General features: G+C 37.0%; 3 protein-coding genes across 6 annotated transcripts in view; 2 read left to right on the top strand and 1 right to left on the bottom strand.

Annotated features, from left to right (window-relative positions):
• LOC116255729 (protein INVOLVED IN DE NOVO 2-like) overlaps window positions 1-17975 on the top strand; it is a 95191-nt gene that overhangs the window by 3446 nt on the left and 73770 nt on the right. The gene's annotated exons all lie outside the window — the stretch shown is intronic.
• On the top strand, window positions 657-8320 carry LOC116255915 (protein INVOLVED IN DE NOVO 2-like). Its single transcript, XM_031631999.1, has 5 exons — window positions 657-1545; window positions 2030-2132; window positions 2390-2469; window positions 2545-2666; window positions 8114-8320. Exons 1-5 carry the CDS (start codon window positions 657-659, stop codon window positions 8318-8320), a joined length of 1401 nt encoding a protein of 466 aa, XP_031487859.1.
• On the bottom strand, window positions 7914-13827 carry LOC116255734 (EG45-like domain containing protein). Of its 3 annotated transcripts, none has more exons than XM_031631684.2 (3): window positions 13539-13827; window positions 13151-13451; window positions 7914-8615 (listed from the first exon to the last, which is right to left on the bottom strand). In XM_031631684.2, exons 2-3 carry the CDS (start codon window positions 13402-13404, stop codon window positions 8450-8452), a joined length of 420 nt encoding a protein of 139 aa, XP_031487544.1. In that variant the 5' UTR covers window positions 13405-13451; window positions 13539-13827; the 3' UTR covers window positions 7914-8449. The 3 variants fall into 3 exon arrangements, with proteins under 3 accessions (XP_031487544.1, XP_031487541.1, XP_031487542.1); XM_031631681.2 differs by having other exon boundaries at window positions 7944-8615; window positions 13535-13823; XM_031631682.2 differs by lacking the exon at window positions 7914-8615 and adding an exon at window positions 11572-11733 and having other exon boundaries at window positions 13535-13816.

The following is a 17975-nucleotide window of genomic DNA, read 5'->3' as shown; positions in this document are numbered from 1 at the left end:
TAATGTGTCAACTGTCAAGTATATCGTGACTCTCATTGAGAAACATGTGATTTATGCCAAAATTCTGGAAAGCCTTTATGCATTTCATTAGTTTCTGTCTCCGAGATTTCTGTCTCGCAAATTGATTGGTGGCATTTCCACTGCCGTGTACCTTCTGTAATTTTTTTTGTTCTAAGGGATGTAATGAGCTTTATTGTTTAACAAGTCTCGGTAATGAAGTTGCATATATATATATATATATATATATATATATATATATATATATATATATATATGTATATATATATGTAGATATTGTGAGAGAGAGAAAACAAGTAGCTACCGGACCCACATAAACCATACTTGGTAGGCTGAGCAGCTAATTCCAATGATGTTAGATGGTTGAGATTAAATTGTAAACATAGCTAAATTGTTATTCAGGTGCCCAAAATATCTTTGAAAGGACAAGTGAGAAAGACAGGAACAATTGACAATATACGTACAAATAGTTAAAATATCTGAAACATATCAAAATAATCATAAAGCTCAATACTGTTAAGTGGACTTGTTTTCCGTAGTTTGGTTTTTAAAATTTGTTGTAATTTGTAAATCATGATCATCAATTTTATTGGTTACCTTTGGTTTTCTTGTTAGGTGATCTGCTTTGCATAGGAGGGATGTCGTCTGACTCCGATGATTACAGTGATTTTAGTGAGGGGGAAATCGAAGAACGAGCGGAGAAGCTATATAAGGCATTGAGGGAGAAGAATGTCTTCACCGGGAGCTCTGATGGCTTCCTTAGGTGCCCCTACTGCCTTGGGAAGAAGAAACAAGATTACAAATACAAGGATCTTCTTCAGCATGCAACTGGAGTTGGAAACTCGAACAAGAGATTGAAGGAAACCGTGAAGCATCGAGCATTGGCGAAGTTCTTGCAGTTGGATTTCATAGAGAAGTCTGCACCTTCGGTTACACATTCATTTCCAAGATCTGCTCCACCATCCAAACGTTTCAAAAAGGATGCTCAGGAGGAGCGTTTTGTTTGGCCTTGGATGGGAATCGTTGTGAATATCCAGGCCAGGGGGAAGGATGGTAAACACTTTGCTACTGCATCCAGATTGAAAGAAGAGTTTGCTTGGTTCAATCCCATAAGAGTTTATCCGTTGTGGGATTATAACGGCTTTCGGGGGACGGCCATTATAGAATTTAACAGGTTGTGGAGTGGGTATCACAGTGCGAATTCATTTGAGCGGTCTTTTCAGGTGGATCATCACGGGAAAAAAGAATGGGTTGAATTCCGAGGGCATGGATCAAGCATGTATGGGTGGATGGCTCGTGAGGATGACTACAACAGTACTGATAGGTGTATAAGGGAGCATCTGCGGAAGCATGGTGAACTCAGAACTGTTACTGAGCTCGAAGATGAGGAGAAACGGAAGAAAAATATCCTTGTAGATGGGCTTAAACAACAGATAGATTTAAAGAACAAGGATTTGGAATCATCTGGGATGCGGCTGAAAGAGGTTACATATGTATTGCAGCAGACTAAGGCTTCTCTCGAAGAAGGTTATTCCATATGTCGACCTTTTTATTTTCCTTTCCCTCAATTTGGTTTCCTTCATTTCTGGACTTTATGCGAGAAATGAGAGTCAAGTGTTAACCGTCTGTGGAATTAATGTGCGAATTAGATAGCATCTTACTGTCTTAGCTTAATCATGTTTTACTTCTTTCTTGATTCTTCTTGGTAACTACAGCCAACAGGTTTTGATATTTTAAATTTCACACATGCCACGCAAGCCAAAGGACTTCCGGTTGTCTGTGCACCGGCTTTTTCCATTTACATTTGGTTAAAGTTTTACATGTTACAGATTTATGTGCAGCTTCTATGGATTAACTGTTCGTTAAAATGCTTATTAGGGGATCCAACATGAAACACTGTTTTTTCTCCTCTTCCTTCTCTCTTTTTGTCCCCCCTTTTTCAGTTTTCTCCCGTCTTTGAGTTGTGGAGTGCAACGGTTCACCTCCCACTGACATGATGCAATTGCTTCAGGAATTGCCGTTCACCCTGAGCAGAAAAAGCCTCCTCCTGCCCTTTTGGATATTGGTGATGGTTCAGATGCTGCACAGACTAGTTCAAAGGATGTGGAACAGGGGTAATAAGTGAACATCCTGACTTTTTCTTGTTTCATGTTGTTTCCTTTGTGTTTTTCTGTTATTGTGAAGAGTACACATGGTAGCCTTAAATTTTTGCAAGTTTATAAAAATTGAAGGAAACATCTTATAACCCATATGTATGGATTTTGAACCACAATTCCAGCAAACGAAGTTGCATATAATATTTATCTTATGTTGAGGTTTTTATGCGAAGCTCTTGGTTGAAGGTTAACATTGAGCAAACTGGCTTTTACAGGGTGAAGTACGATGATGAGCTTTCCAGTATGCTTAGAATTGCAGCAGAGGCAAAGTGCCTAACTGCAACAGACCGATTTGGTAAATAAGAGGGATATTTGCGCACTTGTACAGCTATATGTCTCCTTATGACATCAATTGTCTGTGCTCTCTCAGGTATCTTGGATGACTCATATGCTCTGTGTAGAGCTAGCAAGCAGTCCTTGTCCTCTTTGCTCATCTTGATGGATGCATACAGGGATGAACTCGATTACACTGTTTTGTCATGCTTGATTAATGTAAGATTTCTTCCTTTCCATGTTTAGCTTTGAAACTCCTCCAGCAAATTAAACAAGCATTTCTCTGTGTCAGATAAGTCAAATTAAAGGATGTGCTTTGGCACGACTCTCCGCTAAAGTTTTGGGGTCATGCTTGGGCTTTTATGTGGCATTGAATGCCTTGGTTTTTATACTTGCCCCCACAACACCATTTGAAGTGCACTCACCTTTTTATCCTCAAGTTGTTCTGACAAAACTGAATTTCATCTCCCTCAAGTATTTTTGTCGTCACCCAAACATTCAAACTAGGTTTTTAAAAGTAGTCTTTTTGTTTAGATATTCACAAAACTTGATTTAAAAAATCAAGTTTCCTGAGAGTGTGATTCAAACGCCACCTAAAAGTCCTATTCGGGACTTCTAACTGCTAAAAGGTCGACAATGTAAAGGACTCGTGAATTAGGGAAAGAGGGAAACTCGTAAAAGTCCTAGTCATTATTTTCTTGCCATTTTGAACTTGAAGTTTGTTTCAGTATCTTGAAATTTCATAATCTCATCAATTAGTTTACCTTTCATAGGAAACTTGTTGCATTATCTTGAAATTTTATGATCTCATCAATTAATTTTCCTTTGTTCAGGAAAATCTTTAGAAGGAAGCACAAAAGTTTTTTGTCTATGGAAGGTCCTACTTATGAAGCACAAAAATTCAAAGTTTCATTTTTGCCCTTATTAGGGAAAAGTTTTTCATTCAACTAGAAGGGTCATTTTAGTCATTTGGGCTCATAACACATTGTCCCTTGTTGAGGACTATATAATATATATTACTTGCTCTGATCAAGCACCACCTAAATGAGCTCTTTTGCGTGTGGTTTGCATGCATGGCTCATGCTTGCTAAAAGCATGAGTTTCAGACTCTACTCATATTGTAAACTTGCTGCTGTTTTTAAACTCAAACAAAGTTGTCGAGAGAAGGCGGGTTTTGGCAGTAAGAGATTGTCCCTCCATCAAAGTTGAATTAAGATGTACCTTTAGAGGGTGTTTGACATCAGAGGCATTATGGAATGTCTCATGAATCTGCCAAAAAAATTAGACAGATTCATAGAACGCTAAAACTAATCTCTCATGTATATACCCCAACTTTTGGTGCAAGTTCGTGAGATACGTGGAAAGTGTCTCTGCTGCCAAACAGTCCCTTAAGCTGTTACGGTGTTGCTCGTAAAACTACCAAACTGAGAACTTTATTTTGTGTTCCATCATCCAAAAACATGTCATCCATATCCGGAAATTGTCTTTCATCATCATAGAAAGGAAATTGGCCTTGTTAAGTTCCGTTCAGACTCTGGCCCCATTCAGTTTTTACTGAATTCGATTAACTAGATTCTATATAATTGGATTTGCATCTCAAACTCTATTTTTAAACAAAAAATCAACTTTTATTTGTAATTCGATCAGATCTTTATATCAAGAACGGGTTCATAGTCAACTACGAAACTGCATATGGATTAGTAATTAAGCTCAAGGCATCTTTACATTTGCTTGATCCATCGCACTTCGTTTATTTTCAAGCTCTTTTTTCTTCTCGCTTCTTGCTAATAAAATATGTTGCCAGATTTGGACATGGGAGAATCATTTCCATGCGTATAATGGGCCTACGTAGTGACAAATGCAACATGGCCAGTGGCCACGTCTACAAGCATACTTGAAAAAACTTCACCAGATATCAATGGGGACACAGCAAAAATGTATTAAAAAAATCTATTAACGATGATGGGGTTATTCAAATTAACATGATAATAACAGTGACGTTTTAGCCGTTTAAAATTTGTGACCAAGACTGCTACATAAAGCGACAATATTATTTGTTTTTATCCCTTATTTTTCAGTAAGCAAAACTGGGCTCAGCCAGACTCCTGTCTGGAATATATTTTTAAATGTTTTCTTATTTCACCAGACAAATCTCTCTCAGAGCACAACCGCACAAGCCTAGCCTATTTAATCGTGTTTGTTAGCCTGTCGTTTGATCCATACGCTAACAAACGTAAAATTTAAAATCCATGGATTGCAAGTCCGATGATCCGTCGGTATCGTCCCCGATCGGAAGGAGAAGGATTTAACCTGACTGATATAGACGGCGAGAAGTCTCTCAGTCGCATCACACCTGGACCTTTCCTCTCCCTCTCCCTCTCGCACAGTTACTCCCGACAGCAGCCAGCCGTTCCTGCGAGGGAGACCGTGGCCGCCGGTTGCTTGCCATCGACATTAGGTCTCTCTCTCTCCTGTTCTACTGATGTGGGAATGGTAACTGCGGAAGTCGGGGTTCATCCATCGATTGACGCCATCATTGTCGTCGCCGTGGTTTTGAGCTCCGTGTGCTCATTCCCAATAGCCACCAGAATACCAAGAAATTGCGGTTATCGTTTTTGAGTAAGTCAAAGTGTTAAGCACCATGATTAGGTGTAAACATACTTATAGAATTTATGTTGAACGAGAAATTGAAATATTTAGCTGTTAAATCGAAAAAGTTGATAGCAAAGCCTGTTCTATTGTATGCTTTTCTGGAAAAATGGAAATGAACGGTATCATTATTTGTTTCAATTGGAAATTTTGTTTCATTGAATTTCCGCATGAATTAATGCAGTCGAAGCAAATTGATAGCAGACCGATTTAATTTAATTTATCAGCCCACTTAACAGTAGTGTGTTATGATTCTTTTTTGTTCTGTTTTAGATTTTTTAATTATTTGTATGCATATTTTCAATTGTTCTTTAAAAATAAATAGGAGACTATTTTTGCTGCTCCATGTGAATTGGCAAATTCGATGGGACGCCTTATTTTTACAACACAGCCTCCATGAAGGCGTTGCTAGTCACATCAATGATCAATTGTTTCTACTTTATGTGCACTTATCTGCATGTTGTTTGTCTGATGAACAAAAATTTATGTTTGACAATAAGTGAAGTCCTTTATGGAGCGCATGGTAAACTCAGATTCGAGATCACTGGAATCTCAGATTCATGAATTTAAGGGCAGAACTAAGGACAGATCTCATCCTAGTCAACCTTAAATCCCATGTTTTTTGCGATAAATGCCTAGAAAACAAATCCTCTTTTTCACATAGTAGTAAAATCCAGTGTTTGTTTCCATTGTGGGATGCATCCCACGTAAAAGAGATCAGCTTTGGAATTAAAATATGAGGTTAATTGTCAAACACACTCTCAGAGTGTCTGAAGATGAAAGACGTAAACCAAAGGAACTAGGTGATAAATATGTATAAAATATTGAATCATGCATGTGTAGAAGTTGGCATCCCTTGTACACATGGACAGAGTTTGGGTTTGGATTTTGGAAATTGGTTTGGGACAGTGGGTTGTTGACTGCTTTAATTTTTATTGAACTTTTTGCAATTGGTTTGGCAAAATGAACCTTTAATGGTTCCTTGCATTGTATTGGTAATATGCATTGCTAAAACCCATTTGAAGTTTTACTACTTTGTGAAGAGCAAACCCAAACTAAAAATAATACCTTCTTTACTCAAACTGACCGGATATTTGATGTGCATTATGTGGTGTCTTGTTCTTTGATTGCTTTTTTTTAAAGAAAACCTTTAGTTTCTTATATGTATGTGAATTTTATATATGTTGTTTCCCTTAAAAAGTGGTTTATGTCATGTGTGAATTTTTATTCCCATAAATTGATCGTTCTCCGGCTAATTTAAATCAACAATTATGAATATATGCTGCAATTTTTGAATTTTTTAAATAAATAATTTTAAATCCTTGTTAGTAATCAAATATCTATATTTGAATTTAAAAATATCAAATATGATCTCTTGGATTCTTCAAGTATGTCTTGAAGGTGAAAATGGAGAGATTTAGTGTTATAAAAAAAATCTTCTCAATAAAAGAAACATTATTAATGCTAAAGATAATGTGGTGACTTATAAGTGAATGACATCTATAAAAGCAAAGATGTAATAAAAATAATAATAACATTGTTATCAACGAGTGTGGTCATCCACCTGAATTTGCAAAAAAAAAATCAAGTTTCTTGACCTTATTGTAAACTAAGAGTATAAATATCAAATCTAATAATGTTGATGTTATATAAAGCAATTAACATTTTTGCTTAACAAAAGAAATGTTATTATTATTGACTGTAAGGAAATGATAATCTACAAAAATAAAGAAACCAACAAAAATAATAATTGCATCGCTATCAACAAAGAAATTTAGCGACCCAGAGTTGTAAAAAAAATTAAAGACATGCCTAGAGATTATTGCAAAAAGAAGGTATAAATATCAAGTCATACCATATGATCCTTAAGGCCAATGGTGGCCTTCCGTGGTGTACAACTAGATTAAATCTCATGCTTTCATTACAAGACCTCTTCAAATTTTTCTTCACGCAGTCCTACTTAGAGTCAATGACCTCTCTCTCTCTCTCTCTCTCTCTCTCTCTCTCTCTCTCTCTCTCTCTCTCTCTCTCTCTCTGGCTATCCAACCGGACGATTACCTTCAAACCGGGTTATACTTTATTCTTCCTTTTTATAGTAGTGGTCCAGGAGTTGTGCATCCAGTAGTTTCTAAGGGCATCGTAATCATCGATACCGGAGGTATTCCTGTTCTCAGATATTGTGCACTGCTTGTTTTCTGAATTGCATCATTGCAGTTCTTTGAAGAACTGGACGATTTCTTTTGGGTATCATTTTATACTCTGGTTTCTAGAGTCACCATGGCAAATGAAACTGTTTAGAGTTCAGTGGTAGTCGTATTACTTTGTATTTGCAAATGTTTTTCTTTTTTTTCCTTGTTAAGTGCACGAGTATAACATATGCTGAGAGGGGTGAATGGTGGGGGGAAGAGCATATGCAACGCTATAGCTATTGGATTTGGTTGCAAAGTAGATGTTCTCCTCGTATATACTTTGTGGGGAGTGTTCTGCCTCAGCTTGTTTAACCCAGTTTGAGTTTTAAAGTTTGTTGCAATCATTTTCATGATCATCAATTTTATTGGTCAGTTTTGGTTTTCTTGTTAGCTTCTCCACTTGCCCTTTGATTTCCCCCTCACTAAGATCACTGTAATCATTTGAACCAGACGACATCCCCTCCTACACAAAGCTTGATATCTATCCACACAACAGAGAGAGAGAGAGAGAGAAAGAGAGAGAGAGAGAGAGAGAGAGAGAGAGAGAGAGAGAGAGAGAGAGACCTTGTACGATTGAAATGGCAAATAAGGCTAAGCATGGTGATCAATGAGAACATTGAAATAAGGCACCACAAAGCGGAAGAAGATGGTATCTGATTAAAAAATAAAAATTCAGAGCCGCCCGCTCCCATTTGCTCCATTTTATCAAGAACCAAGTACGGTGTCTTTAGGAGAAAGCACAACCATAATTTATTGATAGGGTTGGTTGATTTTAGAAGGAAAAAAAAGTGTTGTTGTTGAACCTTTCACCATTTTACCTGCTACTAGACTCAGACTCAGAGTGGGTTTGCACTCCCTAAGCCAGCAGTTGTGGTTTTGAATCTATTGGATGATGGAACAAATATTGGAAATGAAGGTGTAACCGAAGGTGCAAGCTTCTCTACGAAATCCAACTGCAAGAACTTCGTCAGTGCCCCGTGCCTCGCGGTTTCCTTCAATCTCTTGTTGGAGTTCCTAACTCTTGTTGCATGCTGAAGAATATCCTTGTATCTGTAATCATGTTTCATCCTCCCTAGGCTGTATCCTTGTATCTGTAATCATGTTTCATCCTCCCTAGGCTGTAGGGGCACCTAATGAAGACATTAGAGATGACATTCTTCTCCTTCAATTCCTTGTATAGCTTTTCCACTCACTCTTCGATTTCCCCTTCACTAAGATCACTATAATCATCTGAACCAGACGACATCCCCACCTGTGCAAAGCTTGATCACTATCCTCACTAGTGGATGAAAAACTACCAGTCTCCCTCACTCTGCTAGGGAATCTGTAGCTGGAAAAGCGATTTTAATAAGAGATAAGCACTTGAATGCACAATATCAGCACTTAAACACTCTTCTACTGCTGGTGAGCGATCAGTCGAAGAGTGTGGAAACGTAAAGAACCTCACAAAGATAAATAAAAAAGAAGTTGCAGGTTGTCCAATTACAGCATGCCTGGTATCGAAAGGAAAGAATTAAAAATTTACGCAACTTTGAGCAGCAACAGTGGCTCTTTTCAAATGAGTGTCGTGGACGAACACGTGCACACGCCCTAGCAACCTTTGAGAAGTGTCCATATTGAGGAGTGAAGAAGATTTCTCTCATGAGCCATGTTGTACAACAATATTCACAAATTTGCAACATCGCATTCATTTTGCTGCACTCGTCAGCCAACTTGTGCGGAGGAAACTCAAATGAAGGTTGAAATAATTCACAGTTACAAAAGACAGTTTAATTGTCTGTAATAAGTGTTGGTGAAATCGGCACATATTTATCAAATTGGCTCCTTCACAAACAATAACAGACAGGCTACTAGGGTTAGGATTTCCTCCTTTCCTCATGATTCGAGAACGAACCGTCAAACTCGAACCAAACAAAATTTAGAGGGAAATAGTGGCGGGAAGAGTTGTTCGGCCAGTGGCGGTATTTTGATCATATCACAGAGTACGAAAGTTTCCGCGAGGTGCGCACTTTAGGCAACCGATGTGAGTCGAAAAACGTATTTTCTTTTCCCTTGATGATCCACCTAAAAAAACCACTCAAATGAATTATTGATGATAATACATGCTTCCGCAGATGCTCCCTTATACACCTATCACCAGTGTTATAGAGTCCTCTCTATGACTGGGGAAGCATGTATTATCATCAAGAATTCATTTGAGCGGTTTTTTCAAGTGGATCATCAAGGGAAAAAAGATGTTTTTCAACTCACATCAGTTGCCTAAAGTGCCTGCCTTGCAAAGACTTTCGTACTCTGTGAAATGACCAAAATGCTGCCACTGGCTGAATAACTCTTGCTGCCGCTATTTCCCTCCAAATTTTGTTTGGTTCGAGTTCGAGGTTCGTTCTCGGATCATGAGGAAAGGAGCAAATCCTAACCCTAGTAGCCTGTTTGTTATTGTTTGCAAATGAGCCAATTTGACACTTATGTGCCGATTTCACCAACATTTATTACGGACATTTAAACTGGCTTTTTTAACTGTAAATTATTTCAACCTTCATTTGTTTAATGCAATGTGGCAAATTTTTCAATATTGTTGTAAAACATGGCTCGCGTGAGAAATCTTCTTCACTCTCCAATGTCGACATGCCTCCTTAATAACGTGTCCCTGACTTTTCCCAAAGAAGAAGGTGACGGCCAAGTTACCATGACCACTGAACCGACTCAAGTAGGCCTAGAGGCTACCTTACAAGCACTATCAGTGCAACAGCCACAGTGGGGTTTGGAACCGATGACGTCGGATATACTACTACTTACACAAAAGGTTGAGGCAAAACAGCCACAGTGGGGTTCATGGGGTCCTTGTTATGAAACCTATGATCGTAGTCGTTCACCCAATGCACTATTTATTTGGATCATAAAATGTTATGAAGCATGCTCTGTGCACCCCAAAAGGCGAGCAATGCAGGGGTTGGGCTACAACTTTCACGGTGTGGAAGAACAACTACTCACCTTGAAAAAAAATAAAAAACTCAATCTCCAAGCTCGTTCGAACAACAAGCATCCGAAACACGTCTTGCTAACACAAATACAAAGGAACAACTTTTTGGTGTTCCAACCATGAAAATCCTTGGCCGCGTCCTATGTGTTCCCTTCTTTCAAACATTGGCACAAGGACTGCCTCTGCCTCATCATCCAACAGGAAAGGCATCACGATAAATTGTATACGGCGTCACTGGAGTTAAGAGTAGGGGCAGAGCTAGAAAATTTTAGTCAAGGGTCATTAGTTATATAATTTAAAATGCTTTAAGAAGCATTTATATGTAAATGAAAAATACTGCTATGAAGTTTTAATATGAAAATAAGTTATATAATTTAAAATTTTTAAGAGGCATTCATATGTAAATGAAAAAAAAGCTAATATGAAGTTTCAATACGAAAATAAATACCTTTTATGTACATTGCCTACATTATGCCCACACGTACCCCGAACACTGGTTTCCGAAACAGAGTGCATGCAACTAAAAGAAATTAAAACCCAGTCATTTATTGCCTCGGACGACCTCCATCTTCACAAACATAATATTACACGGTCTTCCACATAGAATTCATGACAACACTAGTACCATTAATGAAACTAAATGCCACCAAGGTCATAAATGAAGCCACACAAGTCATTTCTTTTTTAAAATGAAGTCTTCCTCACACACACGTGCTTCGATGTGCTGTATGTTTGCTAAAAATCAAGTATTCGTCAATAAAAATATTATGAATCATTGATAAATACATCATGAACAGCTATTGCATCATAAACCATTACTAATAGTAATAGCTGGCAGTTTTTTAATGATATATTTTTATTTTTAGCTATCTGACAATGGTAACATAAAATATATATTAGGTGTTGGACTCTTTGTTATTAGTTAGACTTATAAGGAATCATTTTACCTTTTTTTTTTGTTTTTTTTTTTCAATTGGTGATTGATTGAAAACTAGAGAGAACAGAGAGATTAAACATTTTTGTCATCTATTATTAGCTCAGAACTTCAACATTAGGTTTTTAAGAAAAAGTTAAGGGTTCCAAGTTTTTCATTTATAAATATATTGTATGTGTTATGGCACTTATAAAAGCACTAACCCAGCTTGAACTATGGTTCACTTTGTCATTTGCCTTTTTTCTTTTATTTTTTATAGTTATCATTTTTGTTTAAAATATTTAAATACGACAGGGAGAGAGAGATTGGAAAGCCTATATATTTTTAAAATGGAACAGTGAGGATGCTGAAAGAAAAGGAAATCAGAACCCATTTGAAAAATATTAAACCATTATTGTTACTTATGAAATGGTGGGAGAATACAAATACATATGATACAAGAGGCCGCAAACCCACGGCTAATGATCTGTGGGCCAAAAGTTTCTCCGCGCATAAAACCTGCCGTCTTCCAACTTGTACATCTCGACTCATACCCTACACCACCACATCACGTCATAAGATTAGTAAATGGGAATGAGCTAGCGTGAGCGATGAGGCCATGTTTGTTTTTTGTGTGTGTAGATAAACAAAAGAGAGAGAGAGAGAGAGAGAGCTGTGCCTTTTGAGTGTGCGTTTGTTTTCAATTTATTGGATAAAGAGAGCATTAATTTAAAAAAAAAAGAAAAATTTTAAACTAACCACTTTAAACAAATTCAACTTGGCTTTCTAAAATCACTCAAATTCATTTACGGGCAGACTCATTTAGGTGAGCGAAACTCATTTAGGTAAGCGAGAGGTTCATCCCACTGCTTGAAACAAGGCCTGAAAGCCCTTCATTCTTCCTGTGCGTCGGTGTCAACGATAACAAAGGTACATCCTTCAACTTAGATGTCACGTCCTACTACATTAAGACACAAGAATATAACACATACAAGAATTAAACTAAAGACCTATCTTTATATCGGTCTCTAGTTCAACCAGCTACGTTATGCTCCGTGAAACCCGTCTAAGTCATTATACAACTTTAAACAAATTCCTATACAAAGTTCAATGGTGAAGGAGAAAAACATAAATTTATAGATGATTCTAGCTTTCTAAAATCACTTAAGAGAAAAAGAATGATGACTATGGTTATCTAAAATCATCCAGTTTATGTATGAGGCTGATTCATCATAATGATTAAAAGAAAAATAAGTTGAAGAATGTGCAATTTAATACTTAAATGATAATTTTTTTTTCTCTAAACCATCCATTATAATGAGTAAAAAGAATAGGGTCAGACCACCTTTCATTGCAACTAAGTTTTTGAAGTCAATAAATATATAGTGTTTTTTTCTTTTTAAGTTGAAGGAAGTGAAGGGATGAGTAAATTCCACACGCTTTTTGTAGAGAACAAATGATTGATGGCACGTATTCTCGCTTTTTCTCGTTTTATCGTGACTAGGGTTGATCATGATGCTTGGATTCCTTCCATGCAAGAGACAAAGGCTGGAATGTGGGTCCATTTTATTTCTCAACCCAAAAACCTTTTTAAAAAATTAATCAATAGTTGTTGCAATACCTTTTAAATTTCAAGGAATTGTAGTGCATTGAGCGGTTAAGAAACTTGTGTTTAAATCTTAAAATAGTCATTATCACATCTTTTCTTCTAAATCATAATAAGTTTGAAGTAAACTTGTGAAATCTTAGGGAAAGACACAAAAGAGATATTAGGAGCCGTGAAATGAAAAAAAAAATGGTTAGATTACCATCGCTTAACATATGTAAACAAAGAAACAGAAAAAGGTTTAAAAGATTATGTTCCAGTTAGTAATTATGTTGGCTCTGTGGTCATTTATAGTGCATTAAAAGCTTTGACCCTCAACAACAGTTGACTAGAGAGAGAGAGAGAGAGAGAAAAGGGTGTGATTACTGTAAGAACTCGATGTTGATGAGAGAGGCAGAGGAGTCGGCGATGGCGAAGAAGGCGTCGACGGTGAGGACCAAGGTGGTGCCCGAGCTCGACGGCGTGGACACCGGAGGGGCTTGGTCGACGACCGTGACCTTGACGTTCTCGCCGGAGTTGCAAGGATTGGGGGGTGCCTCGCCGCTGAGGCACCTGACTTGGTAGGTCCTGCCGCAGGCGGCACCGTTGTCCCAGATCCGCTCGCTCGCCGCCGCGAACATGTTGTCGGACGGAATCTGCGACACGTCCCACCCGTAGCACGCCGTTGCTGCCCATAAACATGCAAAAACTCCGTCACCTTGATGTACAGCAGGGGAGAGAGAGAAAGTGAGAGAGAGAAGGAGAGCTTACGGACGTAAGGGCGGTCATAGGAAGCAGCAGTGCCGACGTCTGCTGAACAGAGAGCGAGGAGATGATGGATGATCAAGAGAAGCGTCGCCTTTCTACAAACCATATTTGACATCTCTCTTCTTCTTCTTCTTCCCCTCTTCTGGTTTCTTCGCCGAGTCTCTCTCTCTCTCTCTCTCTCTCTCTCTCATGTGATAACTTTCTCTTATGTTTCCTATAAATCTCAAATATAGTAAAAAAAAAGAAAAGAAAATCTAACTTGAAATACATTGACCTCTCTATTGTTGGTCACGAAATAATTCTCTGCCATTGGAGTGTTGTGAAGACTCTTATAAAGAGAGCTAGCACCTCATGTGCATTTGTCTTTTCTGAATGATAGAAGTTAAATGTGAATAACTTAACTCAAAATTCAACATTATGTTACAGTACTTCATGAATATATTTTAATTTTTAAACCTGATTTATGAAACAATAACACTAACAGTTTGTTGTTATTATCAAACAGCCTCTTCTTCTTTTTCGATTATGTAAATCCTTACATCCTTTATTAGCTTGCTTATTTTCTGTTTTTTAATCTTGAAAGTGTAAGAGCACATCGTTCTTAACAAGCCCAACTCTTAAAATTTATTTCAGCATATTTTTTTGTATTTTAAACTTGGATACGTTATAGAACTACAAAAAACTCATTCTTGTGCTCTAGAACTTATGCTTGTGTTGATGGATCCAATGTACTGCACGTCAGGTAAAGAAATTCAGGTTCAATTCAAATTAGATAATGACTATAGAGCCGTGACTAAATCGGAACCGTTTACATCCAAAGGAAGGAATCTCTCTTTTTCTCAAGAGGTAATTGCTCACCAAGCATCTGCCTAGGAAAAAATTTCCATTCAATTTTTAGATCCATCAACTGGAGAATATCTAGCCCCGATGAGTTTCTTCGATCCAAAACTCAAGAAAATTAATGAAAATTAAGTTTCTCGAGTGGACCAGAAAAATCGGTCAAGTTGGTGCAAACGGCTGGCATCGAGCAGAATAAAAACAATTCCGGTCAAAAGAAGACTTTGCACTTAAAAAAAAAATTGTTTTTATCCTGGATTTTAACTTCATTCAAATTAGATTAACATACAATGAAAAAGTATTTTTTTTAGAATGTGTTCACGAGTCATACTTTCACGTGATCTTCATAAAGTTTTAGAAATATTCGATGAAAAATGATGCATGCAAAGAAATAAGTAGGCTCCACCAGCTTTTGTTTCAAACAAGCGAGAAAGCGAACAAGAATAGAACCCTATATGTAATGAAAGGTATTCAAACAAAAATAAACAAATAAATAAAAGGTAAGAATCTCTAAAGGTGGACCTTTCTTTCGAGGTGAACAACTGGCCACTCCTTTAATTATAATCACTATCCCCCACGTGAAATGTTCCACTTTTCGAGGTTCTAATCTCAAAGGATTTTGTTCTCCTGCTTGCGAAATATCTGTTCATAGTCTAAAAAGAAAAGAAAATTCTTAGATTAAAGTTTTCAAATAAAAAAAAAATCTTAAAGATGTTTGACTAAAAGTATTGTATTTTTGGAACACATGTTCGAAGAGAGTATTATATTCTTATTAGATAAACGAACAATCTGAAGAACCGCATCATGTTTCTTGGAACAAAAGTATTGAATTCTCTGAATACATGACATAAGAATATATGTTTCAATAACATAATGTTAGTGACATATATATAAACGGTTGGTTTAGACTTGGGTCTCGGATCGTGGTTCAGACTTAAATCCCTGGAGTATAAATAAGATCCAATATTATTAAGATCTGAACTTCAATTATTGTCGCCCGAGATCTCTATTGGCTCCTGAATTAGTGCCTCGATTGAGTCACCTAACCAGCATAGCAAGTCCAAGTCTCATTCAGGTTCAAATCTTGTCTGACGTGTTCAAGTAGAAGGGACGTTCATCATGTTTGTTTCCTAAAATTGAATTTATTTTTATAAGGCTTTCATTTAGTAGACAGTGGAAAATTGAAAAAAAGGAAATGAAATGCAATCTCTTTCTTAGTTTTCTTCTGTTCTTTCCTTTCGTCTAGTCATTTGCTTGAGTTTTAGTTAGTTTTTAGCTTAGTTGTGAGTGCAGACGGATTAGGTTCGTTAATCTTTATTGGTCTTGCATTTACCTTAGTGGGTTTGGCGTCTATGGGGCATTAATGTGAGTTTGCCGTGGGCACCGCATCTGTTTGAACCAGATCCAACCCTTTCTTAATAAAAATTTTTCAAGTACTGGTGCTGGTTGGCGTGGGCAATGGCCTACACCAGCCCACAGATAGCTCCGCTACTGAACACAACAAGAAACAAGTTGAATTCCAAGCCTTTGAAGCCTAACTTCTACATGATTTTGCCCTCACAAGTCACACCCTGTGTACATGGTCCATGGTGCTCTAGGGAATAGGGATGTCAACGGATCGGATCGGATACATCTTCAACCATATCCGTTTTTTCGGATATTCATATATTCGGATTCGGATTTGAATTTGAATTCGGATAAAGCAAAGTCATATCCGAATCCAAAATCCGATTTTACAATCCGAATCCGATTTTTATATTTATATCTGAATCCAAATTTTGAACCGGATTTTGCCATTTTTCAAGTATTAGATAGAGGATATTTGTCTAAAACTGAATCTGATCCGATATTCATGTATATCCGAATCCGATCGGATGTCATTTATTAAATCCGAATCCGATCCGATTTCTTAATCGGATATTAAATTTTTATCCATATCCGTTTTTTTGGATCGGATCGGTCGAATATCCGATTCAAATCGGATATATTGACATCCCTACTAAGGAAGCCATGCTTGACTCAAATTTTGTCCCTCCATTGAACTTCCCTGCAAAAGTATATAGGTTAGTTCGATGCATCTTTCAAGTTTGATATGATAGATGATAAGTAAGCCGATTAAGCATTTTTAGATGCTCTTAAATGCCAACTCAAAGGAAAGCGTGTAGTTAGCAGTATGCATTTCCCCACTTTTTCATCATTAAATGGTCCGGACATTGAGTTAATGATTCCAATACTATCATATTAAATCCAATAAACTAAATGGCCGATCAACAAGTTGCCTTAAATTAACTTATATTTGTATTTTTTTTTAAGAAAATGAAGTTTTTATTTTTTTTCTTTTAAAGAGATTCAAAACCCATCCTGCTGAAAACCTTGGCGAATTCAAGTCCAAAATAAAAATCATTGATAATTTGGTACCAATTACAATCTTGATCATCCTGATGGAGTCAAAATTTTGGCCAAAAGGCACTAATTTAAAAGCTCTCATATTTTTAGAGTATTAATGCATGTAAAAAAGCAAACAAAGACATTCGTTATGAAAATAAAGAATTTTTATGGGATTGGCGTAGGCAATAGCTGACACCTGCCCATATGCTTCTCGGCCATTGTGATCAACAAGTTTTACGCATTTCTCAATTAATATTCATAATCTCTTTCAAACCTAGCAAGGCCGAATGGCAACATACAAATTAATTAATTATTGCAAGTGGAGGGGAATGAAAAGAGAATACAGCTTTTCATAAAGTTTTGGTGCTAAGCATTTCTATACTTTTTGTGATGAAAGTGATTGATGTAGTATGTCGAGATAATACTGGTTAAAAAATCAACACAAAAAAATCTTTGGACGCCATTAAATCAAGAGAAAAAAAAAACCTGAAATAAGAAATGAGTTTGAGCTTAATTGGAGAAGAAATATTATACACGGCTAGATAATAGTGGTTGATATGGAGAAGAAATATTATACACGGCTAGAAAATAGTGGTTGATAGGCACCCAGTCATTAGTTCGAACCGCATGAGTGTCAAACTGCCTTTATGCAAATGGTGTGGAACTATATGATGTGCATTGGAGGCTTCATCTGTTCTCACTCGAACGATAGTGGAATTTTTCTCTTTTCTGAATGAGTAAGAGAAGTATTTCATCATACTGCCCGGTTGAGAGCCAAGCCCTCCACCCTAATTGTGTTAACTAAGTTAGGTACATTTCTTCTAATAATCTTATAAATTTGTTCAGTTGACTATGAAACGAACTTGCGTGTATTTCTAATAATATCAAAGATGTATGCATTTTTTCTATTATTGCCGATGGTCACTTGGTGTACGTGGTATATACACTTTGAACAAACTGAAGTCTACTTCTGCACTTTTTTCTGAATAAATTTAACTCAAAAATAATAATAATAATCAGCTTCCCTTGTATTTGCTTGATCGTAGTCTCACTGGATGTGCTCTAATGCCAAACTTGTCTTATTTCTTCTATTTCATCTAAGAGCCAAAAATCAAGAATCACGGCTCAGTGTCCTGTTTGAAATGGACAACCGCCGTCTTATGCTAGGCTTCGGCCGGCCCAATTTGACTAGCTTTAGAGGCGGAAACAGGCGCATGTG

This window comes from Nymphaea colorata, chromosome 6 (genome assembly GCF_008831285.2).
Source record: "Nymphaea colorata isolate Beijing-Zhang1983 chromosome 6, ASM883128v2, whole genome shotgun sequence".
NCBI classification, from domain to species: Eukaryota; Viridiplantae; Streptophyta; class Magnoliopsida; order Nymphaeales; family Nymphaeaceae; genus Nymphaea; species Nymphaea colorata.
The sequence above is the reverse complement of the archived record's forward strand: the minus strand, read 5'-3'. Positions and strand labels throughout refer to the sequence as shown.

What these genes read in the sequence shown, in the direction of transcription:
- LOC116255915 (XM_031631999.1), top strand. Translation starts at nt 657, where the DNA reads ATGTCGTCTGACTCCGATGATTACAGTGATTTTAGTGAGGGGGAAATC. An exon ending in TAAGGCTTCTCTCGAAGAAG is followed by an intron (nt 1,546 to 2,029) that starts GTTATTCCATAT and finishes CAATTGCTTCAG; the next exon opens with GAATTGCCGTTCACCCTGAG. An exon ending in TTTTGTCATGCTTGATTAAT is followed by an intron (nt 2,667 to 8,113) that starts GTAAGATTTCTT and finishes ACCTGCTACTAG; the next exon opens with ACTCAGACTCAGAGTGGGTT.
- LOC116255734 (XM_031631681.2), bottom strand. Translation starts at nt 13,646, where the DNA reads ATGTCAAATATGGTTTGTAGAAAGGCGACGCTTCTCTTGATCATCCAT. An exon ending in CTATGACCGCCCTTACGTCC is followed by an intron (nt 13,452 to 13,534) that starts GTAAGCTCTCCT and finishes GTTTATGGGCAG; the next exon opens with CAACGGCGTGCTACGGGTGG. An exon ending in ATCAACATCGAGTTCTTACA is followed by an intron (nt 8,616 to 13,150) that starts GTAATCACACCC and finishes TCGCTTTTCCAG; the next exon opens with CTACAGATTCCCTAGCAGAG.